Source organism: Colletotrichum tamarilloi (genome assembly GCF_030869305.1).
Source record: "Colletotrichum tamarilloi strain Tom-12 chromosome Unknown Scaffold_24.1, whole genome shotgun sequence".
Taxonomy (NCBI): domain Eukaryota; kingdom Fungi; phylum Ascomycota; class Sordariomycetes; order Glomerellales; family Glomerellaceae; genus Colletotrichum; species Colletotrichum tamarilloi.
The window spans coordinates 338,132-351,998 of NW_026849407.1; the positions used below are offsets into that span (position 1 = coordinate 338,132).

The 13,867-nt window shown below is 55.5% G+C and overlaps 6 protein-coding genes across 6 annotated transcripts; 5 read left to right on the plus strand and 1 right to left on the minus strand.

Moving 5' to 3' along the window:
* Positions 1-987: 987 nt before the first annotated feature.
* Positions 988-2,398, plus strand: CTAM01_07661 (methyltransferase; the record flags this gene model as incomplete). The annotated part of the gene is made up of 7 exons (XM_060523683.1): positions 988-1,071; positions 1,138-1,200; positions 1,253-1,372; positions 1,424-1,442; positions 1,657-1,717; positions 1,765-1,902; positions 1,951-2,398. The coding sequence occupies 7 exons, from the start codon at positions 988-990 to the stop codon at positions 2,396-2,398; spliced, it is 933 nt and encodes a 310-aa protein (XP_060381737.1).
* A 481-nt stretch (positions 2,399-2,879) lies between these two features.
* On the minus strand, positions 2,880-4,088 carry CTAM01_07662 (methyltransferase domain-containing protein; the record flags this gene model as incomplete). Its single annotated transcript, XM_060523684.1, has 4 exons — positions 2,880-3,333; positions 3,396-3,600; positions 3,656-3,843; positions 3,916-4,088. The coding sequence occupies 4 exons, from the start codon at positions 4,086-4,088 to the stop codon at positions 2,880-2,882; spliced, it is 1,020 nt and encodes a 339-aa protein (XP_060381738.1).
* A 291-nt stretch (positions 4,089-4,379) lies between these two features.
* CTAM01_07663 (uncharacterized protein) lies at positions 4,380-4,959 on the plus strand (the record flags this gene model as incomplete). The annotated part of the gene is made up of 2 exons (XM_060523685.1): positions 4,380-4,731; positions 4,898-4,959. The coding sequence occupies 2 exons, from the start codon at positions 4,380-4,382 to the stop codon at positions 4,957-4,959; spliced, it is 414 nt and encodes a 137-aa protein (XP_060381739.1).
* Positions 4,960-6,275: 1,316 nt separating this feature from the next.
* CTAM01_07664 (CDC45-like protein) lies at positions 6,276-8,957 on the plus strand (the record flags this gene model as incomplete). Its single annotated transcript, XM_060523686.1, has 3 exons — positions 6,276-7,055; positions 7,105-8,177; positions 8,225-8,957. The coding sequence occupies 3 exons, from the start codon at positions 6,276-6,278 to the stop codon at positions 8,955-8,957; spliced, it is 2,586 nt and encodes an 861-aa protein (XP_060381740.1).
* An 831-nt stretch (positions 8,958-9,788) lies between these two features.
* Positions 9,789-10,676, plus strand: CTAM01_07665 (hemerythrin HHE cation binding domain-containing protein; the record flags this gene model as incomplete). Its single annotated transcript, XM_060523687.1, has 3 exons — positions 9,789-9,857; positions 9,912-10,424; positions 10,533-10,676. The coding sequence occupies 3 exons, from the start codon at positions 9,789-9,791 to the stop codon at positions 10,674-10,676; spliced, it is 726 nt and encodes a 241-aa protein (XP_060381741.1).
* Positions 10,677-12,818: 2,142 nt separating this feature from the next.
* CTAM01_07666 (calcium-binding protein NCS-1) lies at positions 12,819-13,738 on the plus strand (the record flags this gene model as incomplete). Its single annotated transcript, XM_060523688.1, has 4 exons — positions 12,819-12,829; positions 12,991-13,076; positions 13,166-13,461; positions 13,559-13,738. The coding sequence occupies 4 exons, from the start codon at positions 12,819-12,821 to the stop codon at positions 13,736-13,738; spliced, it is 573 nt and encodes a 190-aa protein (XP_060381742.1).
* Between the last annotated feature and the right edge of the window lie 129 nt (positions 13,739-13,867).

The window sequence follows — 13,867 nt, forward strand, 5'->3', positions numbered from 1 at the left end:
ATCCTGTTTGCTACCCGTGGTGCCCCTCCCGAGCCGGATTGCAGCCACTCTAGTTTGGTTACACCGATGCTCAAAGACAGCAGTCAGTCCCGGGAACACCCTCGTCGTCGTGGTGATTGACTTTTCTTCTATTCCCCTGGTTCTCCACGACGCACATCATCAGCATCAAGCTAGCAACTTGCAGTTGACGGCGGCAACAAACCCGGCCGTATTTGCCTGCCCACCCGATGTTCTGCATGATTGTATGCAGGCATCCGGCTCTCGACGAGACGGCCGATGACACGATGCCACGCTTCCCGGCTTTCAAAACGCCGCAACGTCGGCCACAACCACGTCTGCTTCCTCCTGTGGAAGGTATCGTGTCCTGACTGGGCACTGAAAGCTCGCTCGGTGGACACTCCAAGCCGACAAACTCCGGCTATGGCTGACGCGTGCATACGGTTTGTGTAAGGCACCGTTCACGCCAACACACACAGTGTTGTTACTGCCGCTACTGTATGTTTGTGCCTGTGATGACCAAAGCCACCTGCGGATAGCGCCAAGCACCTGAAAAGGTGTTGGGATCAAGCTTTGCTGTCGGAACAAACTGCAGCAGCAGCTTGCTCTCCGGTCTGGCGAGGCTCTCGAGAGGGGGTTCAACTAACCTCACGCATCATCTACTGCTGACCGTGATGCGCTGCGTGCTTCGTTGGGCCAACTAGGACTTGTTGACAGCACGCCGCCTTTGGTGACACGGAGCCGAAGGCTCGAATGACAAGCAAGCTGCTTCTTTGTGTCGCCTCGTCACAATTACCCCATCCGAACGATTCCCCTCGCCGGCACGGGTGTCGTCCGTTACCCTTTTCAATAGGCGTTTGGCAGCGGCAAGGGAATATCAAGCTGATACGCCTTGACAGTCTTCCGTCTCTGATGGGATGATTCCTGTTTCTGGAGTTTTCCCTTTGTTTACTGGAACTGCGACACAGATCTCGACAACAAACCATCGACATGACCGAAAGAGTGCCTGATGCGATGCATCAGATAGACATTGTTTTCCCGCACGGGACAAACGTTGATCTGGAACCAGATGAGGTCAGCACTCGGGAAAGGGGTCTGTGAGTTGGGATCTTGAGGACATCTTACTAAGGTCTATCCTAGGACATTGAAGATGCCGAGATGCAAAGCCTTGGAGGGAGTGATGTAGACTCAGCACTGGGAGAAGTAGGTAATTTGGGGCGCGTACAGACAAAAACAACGCTTAAACAGACGGCAGTCCGAGGCATGGCCATCCTCAACAGCATCACTCCGATCAAGCATTGTACGGGCACGTGAGGAGAACGGAAGAATCTATCACGGATACAAGGACGGGAAATATGTCTTGCCCACTGATCAGGTATGTATGTACAATTCAGATGAGCCGCATCTAACGTGTTCACATGTCTAGGAAGAACTCGATCGACAAGGTACGCCCCTGCTCCGACATGGCTTGACAGACCTCTAACTATTCGCAGCTTTTCAATATCAGCTCTGCCAGTTGACCTTTGAAAACAGGCTCAACTTTGCCCCGGTCCACCATCCCCACAGAGTCCTAGATGTCGGCTGTGGCATAGGGCTGTGGGCCATAGACTTTGGCGAGTAGTCTCTCTTCAATATGACACATCTACTGACTCTATTCAGGCGAGGCACACCCAGAAGCCGAAGTTGTCGGCGTAGATCTCTCGCCCGTCCAGCCTGGCTTGTGAGTGTGGCAGAATAACAAAGACTGATCAGATCTGACCGCTCCAGCACACCGCCAAACGTGCATTACGAAATCGACGACCTCGAGGAGGAGTGGAGCTTTTCTAGAAAGTTTGACTATGTTCACTGTATGATGATGACGGGCGCTTTTAGGGATTGGCAAAACTTCCACCAACAAGCCTTTGAGTAGGTCATCTCCCCTTGTAGGCGCCCATCAGCTAACGTGGTCTCGAGCAACCTAAACCCCGGGGGTTGGTTTGAGATCCAGGATATCGACTTCCCCATGAGGTGTGACGATGAAACAATCCCGCCAGACTGCGACCTCGGCAGATGGAACGAGCTGATGATGGAGGCCGGCCAAAGGTCGGGCTTCCTCCTGGATACCTGCGGCAGGGCGGCCGAGATGATGGCGAGCGTTGGATTCGTCGATATTGTGCGGATCCAGTTCAAGTGGCCAATCAACCAGTGGCCGCGCGACGTCAAGCACAAGACCCTGGGCGTCTGGACAGAAGCCAACTTCAGTGTCGGGCTCGAGTCCATGACGTTGGCCCTCTTCACCCGCTTCATGGGTTGGAGGAAAGAGGAGGTCTGGGACTTTAGCGCCAATGTCATTGCAGAGTGGCGTGATGTACGTAGGCATGGGTATTTTGACGTGTATGTAACTTATGGAAGAAAACCGTAAACGATCCGGGGGGCAAACACGTAAATGGATCTGGGGCCGGAGTGTTTCTCGCTTGAATGAAAGATGGGCGTTGGCCACGTTGCAACGTTGTTTGCCGTCGACTGGCGCCAAGCCAGCCTTGCGAACGATTGCGGACGAATTGCTTGCTCTCTCTGTCGACTGCCGACTGACGATGAGCATTCCTGTCGCCAGGCGAGTGGTGGCTTGACCAGGAAGCGTGCCGACACGAATGCTGTCAGACGTGCGCGTGCCCGCACTCCCAGCAAGTCGAATCACGCCGTACAATGCATGCCGTGTCACCAACATCAACCAATCAGCCAAAGGGCACTGACGAGCGTACCGAAACGCCACAGCCTCGCCGTCGCCTGTCGCGGCTGCATGACCTGCGCGGGCGGGCCGGGTGATATTGTCTGGCTGGCTGGCTGGTTGGCTACCATCAAACACATCTCATCCAAGAGTGCAAAGACCGCAGCGTCCTGCCTCAGGTGGGCGGCTTCTGAGCCCAGACGGAGATCCACGGAAGATATCCATGTATGCGTGTGTCGTGGAACGCTTTCCGGATGTCCTGTTCCATGGTATCGGCTTCCTGCTTGGTTAGCCCGAGCTGCGCCCACTTGACGAGCACGGCGCGGACGAGCTGCCACAGCACGTCCTTGCTGAGGAACAGGCCGATCTCGCGCTGTTGGCGGTCCTTGGCCCAGGGCCCGATGGGCAGCTTGAAGAAGCGGTAGCGGATGTTGACGAAGCCGGCCTCGCGCAGGATGTCGGGCAGGACGTTTGGGAACTCGAGGTCCCAGCCGTAGTGCGTCTTGAAGGTGCTGATGAACCTGTCCATGAATTTGGCGGGCGCGTAGTCTGGGGGTAGGGTGTTGTCGTCGCACCCGATTCTGACGCCGGCGTCTTGGAACTCGATCCAGCCGCCTGGTTTGAGGTTTCTAGGGACGTCAGAGACTTATTTCAGAAACTTGATATAGCGGGCAGAGACAAGGGGTCTTACTGGTACGCCGAGTGGATGACCTTGACTGGCTGTCGAAGCGTCACACAGACGGAGCGCATGTGGACAAAGTCCAAGTTGGCGTACAGCGGCGACCAGGTCTCTTCAATGTCGTCGATTCTCCAGTCAACGTTCTGCGGCGCGTAACAGTTTTGAATAGGCGATATGTCGACGCCGATGACGTGTGCGCTAGGGAATTTGTCCGCGACTTTTGGTGAGTCAGATTTATAGAGTCCCAACCGGCGTGAACAACGAGGGCTTACTGTCAACGGCCCAGAGGCCGGTGCCGGTGCCGATATCCATGATCTTTTGCGGGTGGTCACCAATTGGTGCCAGATAGTCGTTCTCATCAAGGAGGCGTTTTACAAGCTGGTGCTTCATCTCTTCGCGGAACTGCTCCGTCTCATCATTCGGAAGAGGGTAGATGCCTTGCAGGAAGGATTGATAGCGTCTGACGGTACGTGAACTTAGTTTCCGCGTTTCTCTTCCCAGGGGATGAACCATGAAGACATGATCTACGCACCTTCCACCCTCGTGTGAGTGCTTCATCACACGGGAAGCGAGCGAGGTGAAGCCCGAAGAGGCGAGGGATTCTCCATAGTCTGATCCTCCGTAGTCTGACCCCTCAAAGTCTTCGTCCTCGTCCAACATGTTTGGTGGAGCAGGCTCTATGGGCTCGCTGCTGGACATGTTCATGATGGCGGGTTTGTAGACGGTTTTCGAGGGCCGTCAGACTAGGGGTGTGATTATGGCAACACCGCTCGCGTGAGACGGTTCACCGCGTCTGAGGTGGCCCTTTGGTGGTGAGATAGGGTAAGTGTGATTTCTAAAGTATCGGTGAGTATCCAATATGAGCCAACAACACCACGGTCTGATGAAGCCTGCTGGATTATGTGGTGGCGCATTTCTGGGCGAAGCTACCGAATTAACGTACAATGGTCGAGCAAGACAAGCCTGAGAACGGTCACAGCATTGTCAGTCTTGCAGATGACTCGTTCGGCAAGCCCAGCTGGCTGCACGCACCAGAGGAGCAACTCGTACGTGGGAATCAGAGAAGAAAGTAATGGGCGGGCGGAAAAGGGTTGGGAGAAAACCAGAGTTGAGGAATTTGAGAGACGAACAGTACCTGGTACTAGGAATCGGAATTCGTACCAACTAGATGGTAAGCCAATCACCAAGCAACAGCTCCCCCTTCTCTGCAGCTGTTGGTGTACCAAATGTGCCCAGAAGGGTGGCACAGCGGTTGAACCGGTGCCAACAGGCTGGAGCGGTGTGAATGTCCGTCTGGTTCCAAGGACACGGCGAGCTAGAAACAGCGCCGCATGCGGTGCCGGCAGCGGTGCGGAGGTACAGGATAGAAGGCCGTTGGAGACTGGGCCGATCCAACGGCGAGCTTACAGGAAGACGTTTGTGTGGGCAGGCAAGGGCGTGAGTGAGGCAAGGTAGCGGCTATGTATGATATTGAGCGGTGTCTATACCATCATCGGCCGGGCGGCGTCATTAAGGGCCCGGGAGCGATGAGTTCTGTGGAAGCGATTCTCTCAAGTCCACTGTGATGGGCAAGTAGCAGCAGAAGCAGGGGATCGAAGCTTTGCCGTTTCGAGGAGGTCGCGCATAAGCAGACTGCAGAGTGTGTTTCGGTCTCTCAGAGATGGCGGTCACCACATACACAGACAGTAGTGCACAGCGCGCGTCGGTGCGAGCAGTGAAGTGATGCGGGGTGTTAATGTGGGATGTGGCGTGTATTCGGACAGTGACGAGCTAGGATTATCTACTGATGAACATCTCAAGCAGACAAAGCGGTTCCCATGGGTAGGATACCGATAGCCCGCGATGCTAACGGTCTAGCACTGGAGGGCGCCATTGAAAGCTACTTCGGACGACAACTCCGTTACCCCCGTGGTCCAATTCGTAGACGGCCAGCCAAGGCTCATGGATAGGTACCTATGTAATGCGGAGTACCTGTCTGTAGTGAGGTACTTTGAAGAGCAATGAGAGGGACGCTGATCAACCTATGTCGGCTGGAAAATAGGTAGACTAGCCGACCAAGTGGAGAAGGTATGGGGCGCACCGTTGGACTCGTGTTTGCTCGCTTTGTTAGAGACCTTGGAAGAAAAGCCAAGGACAACAAGGCATGAAGCTTGTAGATTTGAGAAACGAGAGACACTTTCAAATGATACCTGATAAGGTAGGTAAGGTACCTAAGGTAGAGGTGGAAATAGGAGTGAGAACCTTCATGTCCTCATCGGCGTTAGGACGGACGACTGAAAGTGGAGCGGGGTTGTCCCGGCGTCCCGCAATCGGTTGATCCGTGCACTCGGCCGACGGCACGGTCCACTTCTTCCCGTGGTTTTAACAGGTTCCCAGATCAGCACGTCGCAAACAGCTGGTAGCGTACCTAAACGCGTCGCTAAAGTCTGGCAGACCGCGTCCAGCGCGTCACTCTCACTTTTGCACTCAATCACTCGATTCTGACTCGGGCCTGGGCCACCACCACCACCACCACCACCACCACCACCACCACCACACCAAATAATACCTTTACCACTTTACCCTACCTTACCTCACCTTACGCTCCCATGAGGCAGAATACTTACTGTTTGTTACCCACCGTCGATTCTTCTGCACTTTGATATACCCCACGCTAGAGAGCCGTCCTTTTCAGCCTCTGAGCCTCAAACCTACGCATCTCACGGCTTGCAGTCTTTCATCTTTTCGCTTGCTCTCGACTACCCTTTGCGACAGTCCGCCCGCCGTCGGCCCCATTGCACCCGCCGTAGAGCCCCCTCCCAACCGCGTCCACACAAGAGAGACAACAACCATTTTGCAACCCATGAAGTCGCTCGATACACACCGTGGAAACGCGTCAAAATCCTCTTAGCCATGTATCTTCCACGGTCTCTGATATCCAAGCTATACACCCACCTCCAGAACACGCGACACCCGCTGTCCCCTCCCGTACTCGTTCTCGTCGCCCTCGAACCCGATTCCCTATGCGCATGTCGAATCCTGACTCGCCTGTTGAAGCACGACTATATCCCCCACAAGATCCAGCCCGTCTCCGGATATGCCGACCTCGAACGCGCCGGCCGGGACTTGGTCCAGCCCATGATGGAACCGCAAGGAGGGAGTGGGGGCGTTGTTGTGTGCCTCGGTCTCGGCGGCATGGTTGATCTTGGAAGCCTGCTGGGACTGGAACCCGAGGGAGAGGAGGTGACCTTTGGCGGCGTCGAGGTCTGGGTCATGGACTCGCACCGTCCGTGGAACTTGGGCAACGTATTTGGTGGCTTCCCACTGGAACCGGCCGTCGAGGAAGGTGCCTCGCTCCAGTCCAGGTGTCCGCCAGGCGTAGTGGCTGGTCGGATTGATCGCGCCTACAAGCCAGGCAAGGGGGGCATCGTTGTGTTTGACGATGGCGACATTGAGGATGACCTTGCCGCGGAAAAGGAAGCCTACCTGGCATTGCTTGATATGCCCGAAATCGATGACGACGGCGAGGACCTGGACGACTTGGACGACGATGACGATGATGCCGAGGACGAGGATCTTTTTGAAGAGCCAGCACACGCTGGCCAGAAGCGGAAAAGCTGGTCGGACCGAGACGAGGAGGACGAGTCCAGTGACACAGACGATAGGCCGCACCAGCGGAGGAGAAGCAATTCTGTGAGTTGTAATGCGTCATTCTGTTTCCATGCCCACTAACACGTAGCAGTCTTCCTCGATCCCCTCATCTCCACGACGGCCAGCTCACAGAGGGCTCGTATCTCTACGAGACGCAGGCATGGTTCTCTCGAGCGATCCCCTGGAACCTCCATCAGCTGCTCAACCACCGCCCGCGCCATCTGCCAGGGTCCTGCGGCGACGTCTGTTGCGCCTGCGGAGAGAAAAGGAGACCGTTCTCCGCAAATACTACAAGATCGGTGCTTCTTTCTCCGAGCCGATATCCTCCATGATGTACTCTCTCGCGTCGGAGCTCGGCCGGGACGACAATGACCTCTTGTGGCTCGCCATCGTTGGTGTCACGTCTATGGAGCTGTACGGAAGGTCATCTGCAGGTATCGCGGTGCCCGTCCGCAACTCGGACCGGGGACAAGGAAACGGGTGGATGGGTGTCCGCGGCGCACGTATCCGCCAGCTGCTGAGAGACGAGGTTCGACGCCTGAATCCGCCCGAAGTCGTCCGCGGCCGTCCGTCTGCTGCTGAGAACTCTGGCATCATCCCCACAACGGCCCGCAGCCCTGAAGACACAAGCATCAGGCTGTCGCCAGAGCCCAAGTTTCTCCTCATCAGACACTGGAGTCTGTACGACAGCATGCTGCACTCGCCGTACCTCTTTGCCCGGCTCAAGACGTGGAGCGACACGGGTCTGAAGAGGCTCCACAAGCTCCTGGCCAAGATGGGCGTCAGTCTGGTTCAGTGCAAGCAGAGCTACACGCACATGGACATGATGTTGAAGAGAGAGCTCCGGACAAAGCTGCTCAAATATGCTTCTCTTTACAACTTGGACGACATGGTCCCTTCAGTCGACACGGACGGGAGAGACCGCGCTGGCGCAAAGGACGGCTGGGGCTTTGTCCGCAGCTGGGGCTGGCGGGCGACTCTGAGCGCACAAGACGTGGGCGTCGTTATTGGTGCTCTGTTGGAGGTGGGCAAGCACAACGACGTCGCCGAGCTCACGCAAGCACCGAAAGACCAGTTTGAGGATGTGGACGACGAGGAGGTTGTTGCTGCGCAAGGAGAGGAGTGGGTTGCGCGTTTCTGGGAAGCATACGACGCTTTGGAAGAGTAAGTGATTCGCGCACTTTACATGAGCACGTACTAACATCGTGAAGCATCGATGCTCTCAAAGCAGGACTGCCAACTGCCCAGTTTCTCCACCGCGCAATCTACCGCACCGGCACATCACTCATCAACAAGAAACAAATCAAGCACCTCAGAGCGTTCCGCATGTGCGTGGTCAAGGAAGGCCCCGACGTGCCCGTCTTTGGCCACCCGGCCGCGCTCACCAAGCTCGCTCTCTGGGTTGGCGAGGCCCTCGTCGAGCAGGAAAAGGATACCACGGGTCGTCTCTCCCACGGTGGACGCGGCACGCCCCTCGTCGTCGCCAGCCTCAACGACAAGCGCGGCGTTTACCTCGTTGTCGGCACCGGCGGCGGCGGCGGCCCGGATACCACTTTCCTCGATCGCGAGGCTGCCAAGAAGCGGCAGGCGGCCAAGGGCGAGAAGGCCAACCAGCGGGAAGAGTCACGGCGTAACAAGCAAAAGATCCGCGAGGAGAAGCGCGCGGCGCGTCGGGCGGCGGGAGATGACGATGCAGACTTTGACGAGCTCGATACCGAGTCGGAGGCGTCTGACGGCTCGGACTCGGAGGACGAGGAAGAGGAGGAGGACGCCAAGGAGAAGGGCTACGGCCTCAACCGCTTCGGATCGGCGTTCCAGGAGGTGGTGGCGGAGACCAATGCCCGGGTACGGATAGACAGCTTCGAGCACTGCGTAGTGGAGGTCAAGAAGGAGGATCTGGGAGGGTTCCTGGAGAGTCTGAGCATGAAGGCCGTTGTCGGGTAATGTGTGGAACGCGAGAGGGATACAAAAAGCAATTGCCGGGTTGGGTTGGGTGTCGTGCTTGGGGTGTTTTACGCATGGCGGGGGGTTCATTCTGTTTCTTATCATACGGCGATGATGGAGGGCACGGCATCGAACGGAACTGGTTTGGGAGGATAAACAAGCTTCATGAGACATGGGCATTTGAATCATTTCCTTGCGCTTTAATCACCAATTCCTCTCGCTTTGTGGCACTTGGGGATTTGGGCGGGAAGCAAGCCTACTTTGTTTTCGGCCGCGGCGTTTATATGGGCAGACCCTTTACGGACCACCATGTCTTCGCTTTTTGGAGCGTGACGCATATATACTTACATACACACTATTGAACGCGTTGTCCTTTTGCTCGATGCCAATCAGGATGAAAGCAGTGATGGGGGTCGTCTGGGGGTCCTCGTTCCTTGGAGTTACCTCCATCAAGGCATCAGGATTAACATGGGCCAACCAGACGGGACGACGTGATAATGAAGGTGCGCTGATAGGGCAGAAGAGCGAGCTGAGGTGTAAGCACTGGGGTCAAAGCCTCTTCTTTGGATTGACAAGACGACTTGTTGCCGCGTTGGGTGCTCTCGTCAGCACTCTGAATCCTTCATCTCACCTTTTTTGCGAGAGAGTTCTACGCCAGAGGATTACTTGGCTGGCGCTACGTGTAAGCGCTTCCGCCGTGGATCTGGATAGCAAGAGCGGTGTTGTGCGGAGATGAGGGCGCTCAGTATTGATATAAAATGAGGTTTTCAACGTCGATTCTCATCTGGGTGGCGCTCATCTGTCTCGCAAGCTCACGTTCGATATCAAACCATGTCTAGCAAGAAGGCTTGGGCCGATGGGCCGTTTGAGCTCATTAGTAGCACCCGTGCGGGAACCAAGGTAAGTCCCTTTGCAGCCATTGAGACTCGACGAAGACTAACCATCTGCACACAGAAAGGGGTCAAGACGGCAGGTGTGAACCGCATGGCCGAGGAAATGACCATCATTCACAATCTCATCCTCCGGATCATCAACACTGTCTACTTGCAGTGCATCAACGTGGAGAAGTCCCCCAACGACGTCCAGGACTTTGTGTCATACGCGATAGAATGGAGCAAGATGGTGGAGGAGCACCACGAGACGGAAGAGACGGAGGTGTTCCCCGAGATTGAACAGCTGGCCGGCGTGCCGGGGCTGATGCGGGCCAACGTCGCGCAGCACGAAGCTTTCCACGACGGCCTGCACGCGTACATGGGCTACTTGGACAAGGTCCAAAAGGGCGAAGAGGCGTACAGCGGAGGGAAGCTCAAAAGCATCATCGACTCGTTCATGCCCGTCCTGCGGGAGCATCTCAGCGATGAGATTGACTCGCTGCTCAAGCTGAATGAGTACGACCGCAATTGGGATGAGTGGTATGAGAAGCTCATGAAGAAGCTGCTCGGCAGAATGGGTGATCCCAAGCTCAAGGTGAGTACGCTACTTCATCATCTCTAGAAACTTTGAAATGCCTGACGTATCCTGGAAAAGACGACAACGATTCCACTTCTTTTGACAAACCGAGACACGACGTTCGAGGAAGGTGTTCATGCGTGGTGGCCTCCGGTACCGTGGATCGCGTTCCTGATGATGCGTTGGCTCTACATTCCTGCCCACAAGAATTGGTGGCGGTTTTCTTCGTGCGACGACCGGGGCGCGCCAAGGGAGCTTCCTTTTGCGTGATGGGCTCCGAAGTGGACGAAGTATTGGGTCCCGGCAGTCGGTGGAGTTTTTCGGTGGTTGAGTGGCCGAGCCTCGATGATCGGACGAGGAGGGCCTGCATGGTGTTTCCAGAGTGAGGCTGAATCTTCAGAGTTTGCTCAAGTCTGGAGATGCGTGGCAGTCTAGTTGACAAAGTGTGGCTGAGGGTCTCAAAGCGAGGTTAGTTGGAGGCCGTCTTGAAGGTGTGGTTGACACTCAGATCGTGATGTGGGCAAAGGCTATGAGGGAGCCCTCAGAGACTTAGAGAGAGCGATGAGTGTGAGATGTGTACTGGTACTTAGACGCCGGTCCAGGTCGTCAGGTAGGCACGTAGGAAGGTGCCTTCTAATCCCAAGGATTGACACTTGGTAACGTCATGCGGGCACATATCCCAGTCGACATCCACACCATGTACGAATGACCCGAGGCGAGAGAGACGGTGAGCCCTGTGGCAATCGTGGCATCCCGCCGATTGGGGTTCTGGCTTGGGGGCTGAGTTCATGAGCCGACGTCTTAGTGGGCGAAGCGCCAAGCCCCTGCTTCTCAAGGTCGACGTCGACGACCACTCATCGTCCGAGGGCTGTTTGTAGGGGATACATGGTACCTGGCCACGCAACATACTATTCAACGCTTCGCGGCGTATTCCACGTTGGTGTCGGGTGTTTCTTCATGTTTCTGACACCCTGAATGAACCGTGCTCCAAGGCACTTGGACACTGAGATTGACCTCGGCAAATCAAGCCAAGTCTCGGATTCATAGAACAACCTTCATTTAAAATGTTGCTCACAAAGATACGGGCTCATTCAGAGAGGTCTGAATTCGAGGACGAATGGCATAGTTGAGGGACTCAACGACGCAAAGTCAATTATCCCAGTCCTTCGTCAACTTACAGATGTGGCAGGTGGCGGGTGTTAATGAAGCACTACCTTACGCTACAGGCATCCCGGTCATTTCTCTACCAAAAGTATTGGATTCGCTGCGACATTACTGGATAGCGCACCTACGTAGAGCTCCTGTCAGTTGTAACCGCTCTGCCACTGGGCGGATGCAATGTCCGTCACTGTCATTCCTTGCCTTTGGATCTAAGTACTGCCAATTAATTGTCTGCGGTGTGCTCACACATGGCACAATGCCTGGATGCTTTGCAGAAGGTCGCGTTGATCATTGCTGCGTCTCCTTCCGAGTCCTTCGCCTCCGCCGCTGTTACCTGCCGTGCCGTGCCTGCTACGTGTGCCTGGACCTGTGTGCGTGGCGCCTGCTCATAGCTTCAAACATTTGCTTACCTTATCTTCCGTGCCAGATTCGCACCTGGCTACGACAGGTTCCACCCACGACTTTTTCCTTCCTCTGTACACCTCCCGCGTATTCTTCATCCAAGTCTACAACCTGACGTACCAAGCATCTTCCTCTTCGTTGTTTATCATCTTATGGTTTCAAGTAACAAAGATTCGCAACCTCGTCTCCCTACAACTGGCAAACCACAAGCCGCACGTAAAGGTATCCATAACCCTGCCGATCCAGCCCGACAACTAGGTCAATAGTAGATACTCTGTCCCCGTTTATTCACGTCTTGGCCACCTCGTACTCTGTGGACGCTCGGTACCGTCGCCTTTACTTTCGTACAGGGAGCCGCCCATCCCCCCCGCCGCCAACTTTCCGAGCAATCATCGGGTCCTGTCCCCGCCAGCGTCAGAAGCAAGCACCTTGCACCAAAGTGCCTGGCCACCACCACCGACAGGCGACAGCATCCTGGGCCCTTTATTTCTTTCCCCTCCCCCGCCCTTGGAGCGCAACTCTGCCTCTGTCGCCAGCCTTGTTCCTCCTTTGAAGTCTTCGACCACGCGCCGCTCCCTTCCGCCGTCGCCTAAAATCCACGATCAGTTCGACTCAACGCTTTTCCTTTTCCTCGGCGACCAGTAGTGCCTTTTCGCCCGCGCCGGCATCGGCCCACTCGTTCCGAGCGACGACACTGTGTTCTTGCCGCCGACGCCGTCCCACGACTCACATCGCGACAAACGCAGGCCACCCACCACCACGCAATCCCGCTCTTCCGCCGACCCTGAGCCAAACCTGCCCCCCCGGGATCTCGGTATCTGAAGTAGTCGTCGAGGCTCGTAGTTAGCCATGGGCAAATCGTAAGTCTGCCCGCCCCCCAAACGTGCCTTTCCTTGCGGTCCCATTGTGTGGCAGAAATGGACCGAGGGCATGTCATGTTGAGGCGATCCGCCTCTCCAGAAACATGGAACAACCGCGCTTTGATCGTCAGACTCGCAAGCTAACAATATTACTCCTCTAGTCAGTCCAAGCTCTCCCAGGAGCAGCTAGCTGAACTGCAGAAGTCCACCCATTTCGACAAGAAGGAGTTGCAGCAATGGTACAAGGGTATGTCAGCATCGATCTATGCTTGATCGTCTGTTTCCGCGCAAGGCCTATCTTCCCAGTACCGAAATCAAACTGACAATCCGTGGCAGGCTTCCTCAAGGATTGTCCCTCGGGCATGCTCACCAAAGAAGAGTTCCAGAAGATATATAGGCAATTCTTCCCCTTCGGTGATCCAAGTTCATTTGCAGATTATGTCTTCAACGTCTTCGACAGCGACAAGTCGGGTAGTATCGACTTCAAGGAGTTTATCTGCGCCCTCAGTGTTACCAGCCGAGGCAAGATGGAGGACAAACTCGACTGGGCTTTCCAGCTGTACGACATTGATGGGGACGGAAAGATCAGCTACGATGAGATGCTCAAGATCGTCGAGGCAATCTACAAGATGGTGAGTCTCTTCTCAGTGGGCGTATGGTGCTTTTGTTGCGTTCACGATCCACGGCACCCCGCCCTCCCAACAAAATGCTGACAAAGATGACGCGCAGGTCGGCTCCATGGTTAAGCTCCCTGAAGACGAAGACACCCCCGAGAAGCGCGTACGGAAAATTTTCCGCATGATGGACAAGGACGAGAACGGCAGCCTGGACATGGAAGAGTTCAAGGAGGGAAGCAAACGTGACGAGACGATTGTGTCGGCACTGTCTCTCTACGACGGCCTGGTGTAGTGTGGCGCGGAGCAGGTGGAGGCTCTCATACCACCGCCACACACCCTCGGGTCTGTTTTCATGATTATATGTGTTTTTGGGCAAGGCGAGCTGCGCGCAGTGATCAAAGTGCGACTTTTATTATCCAGG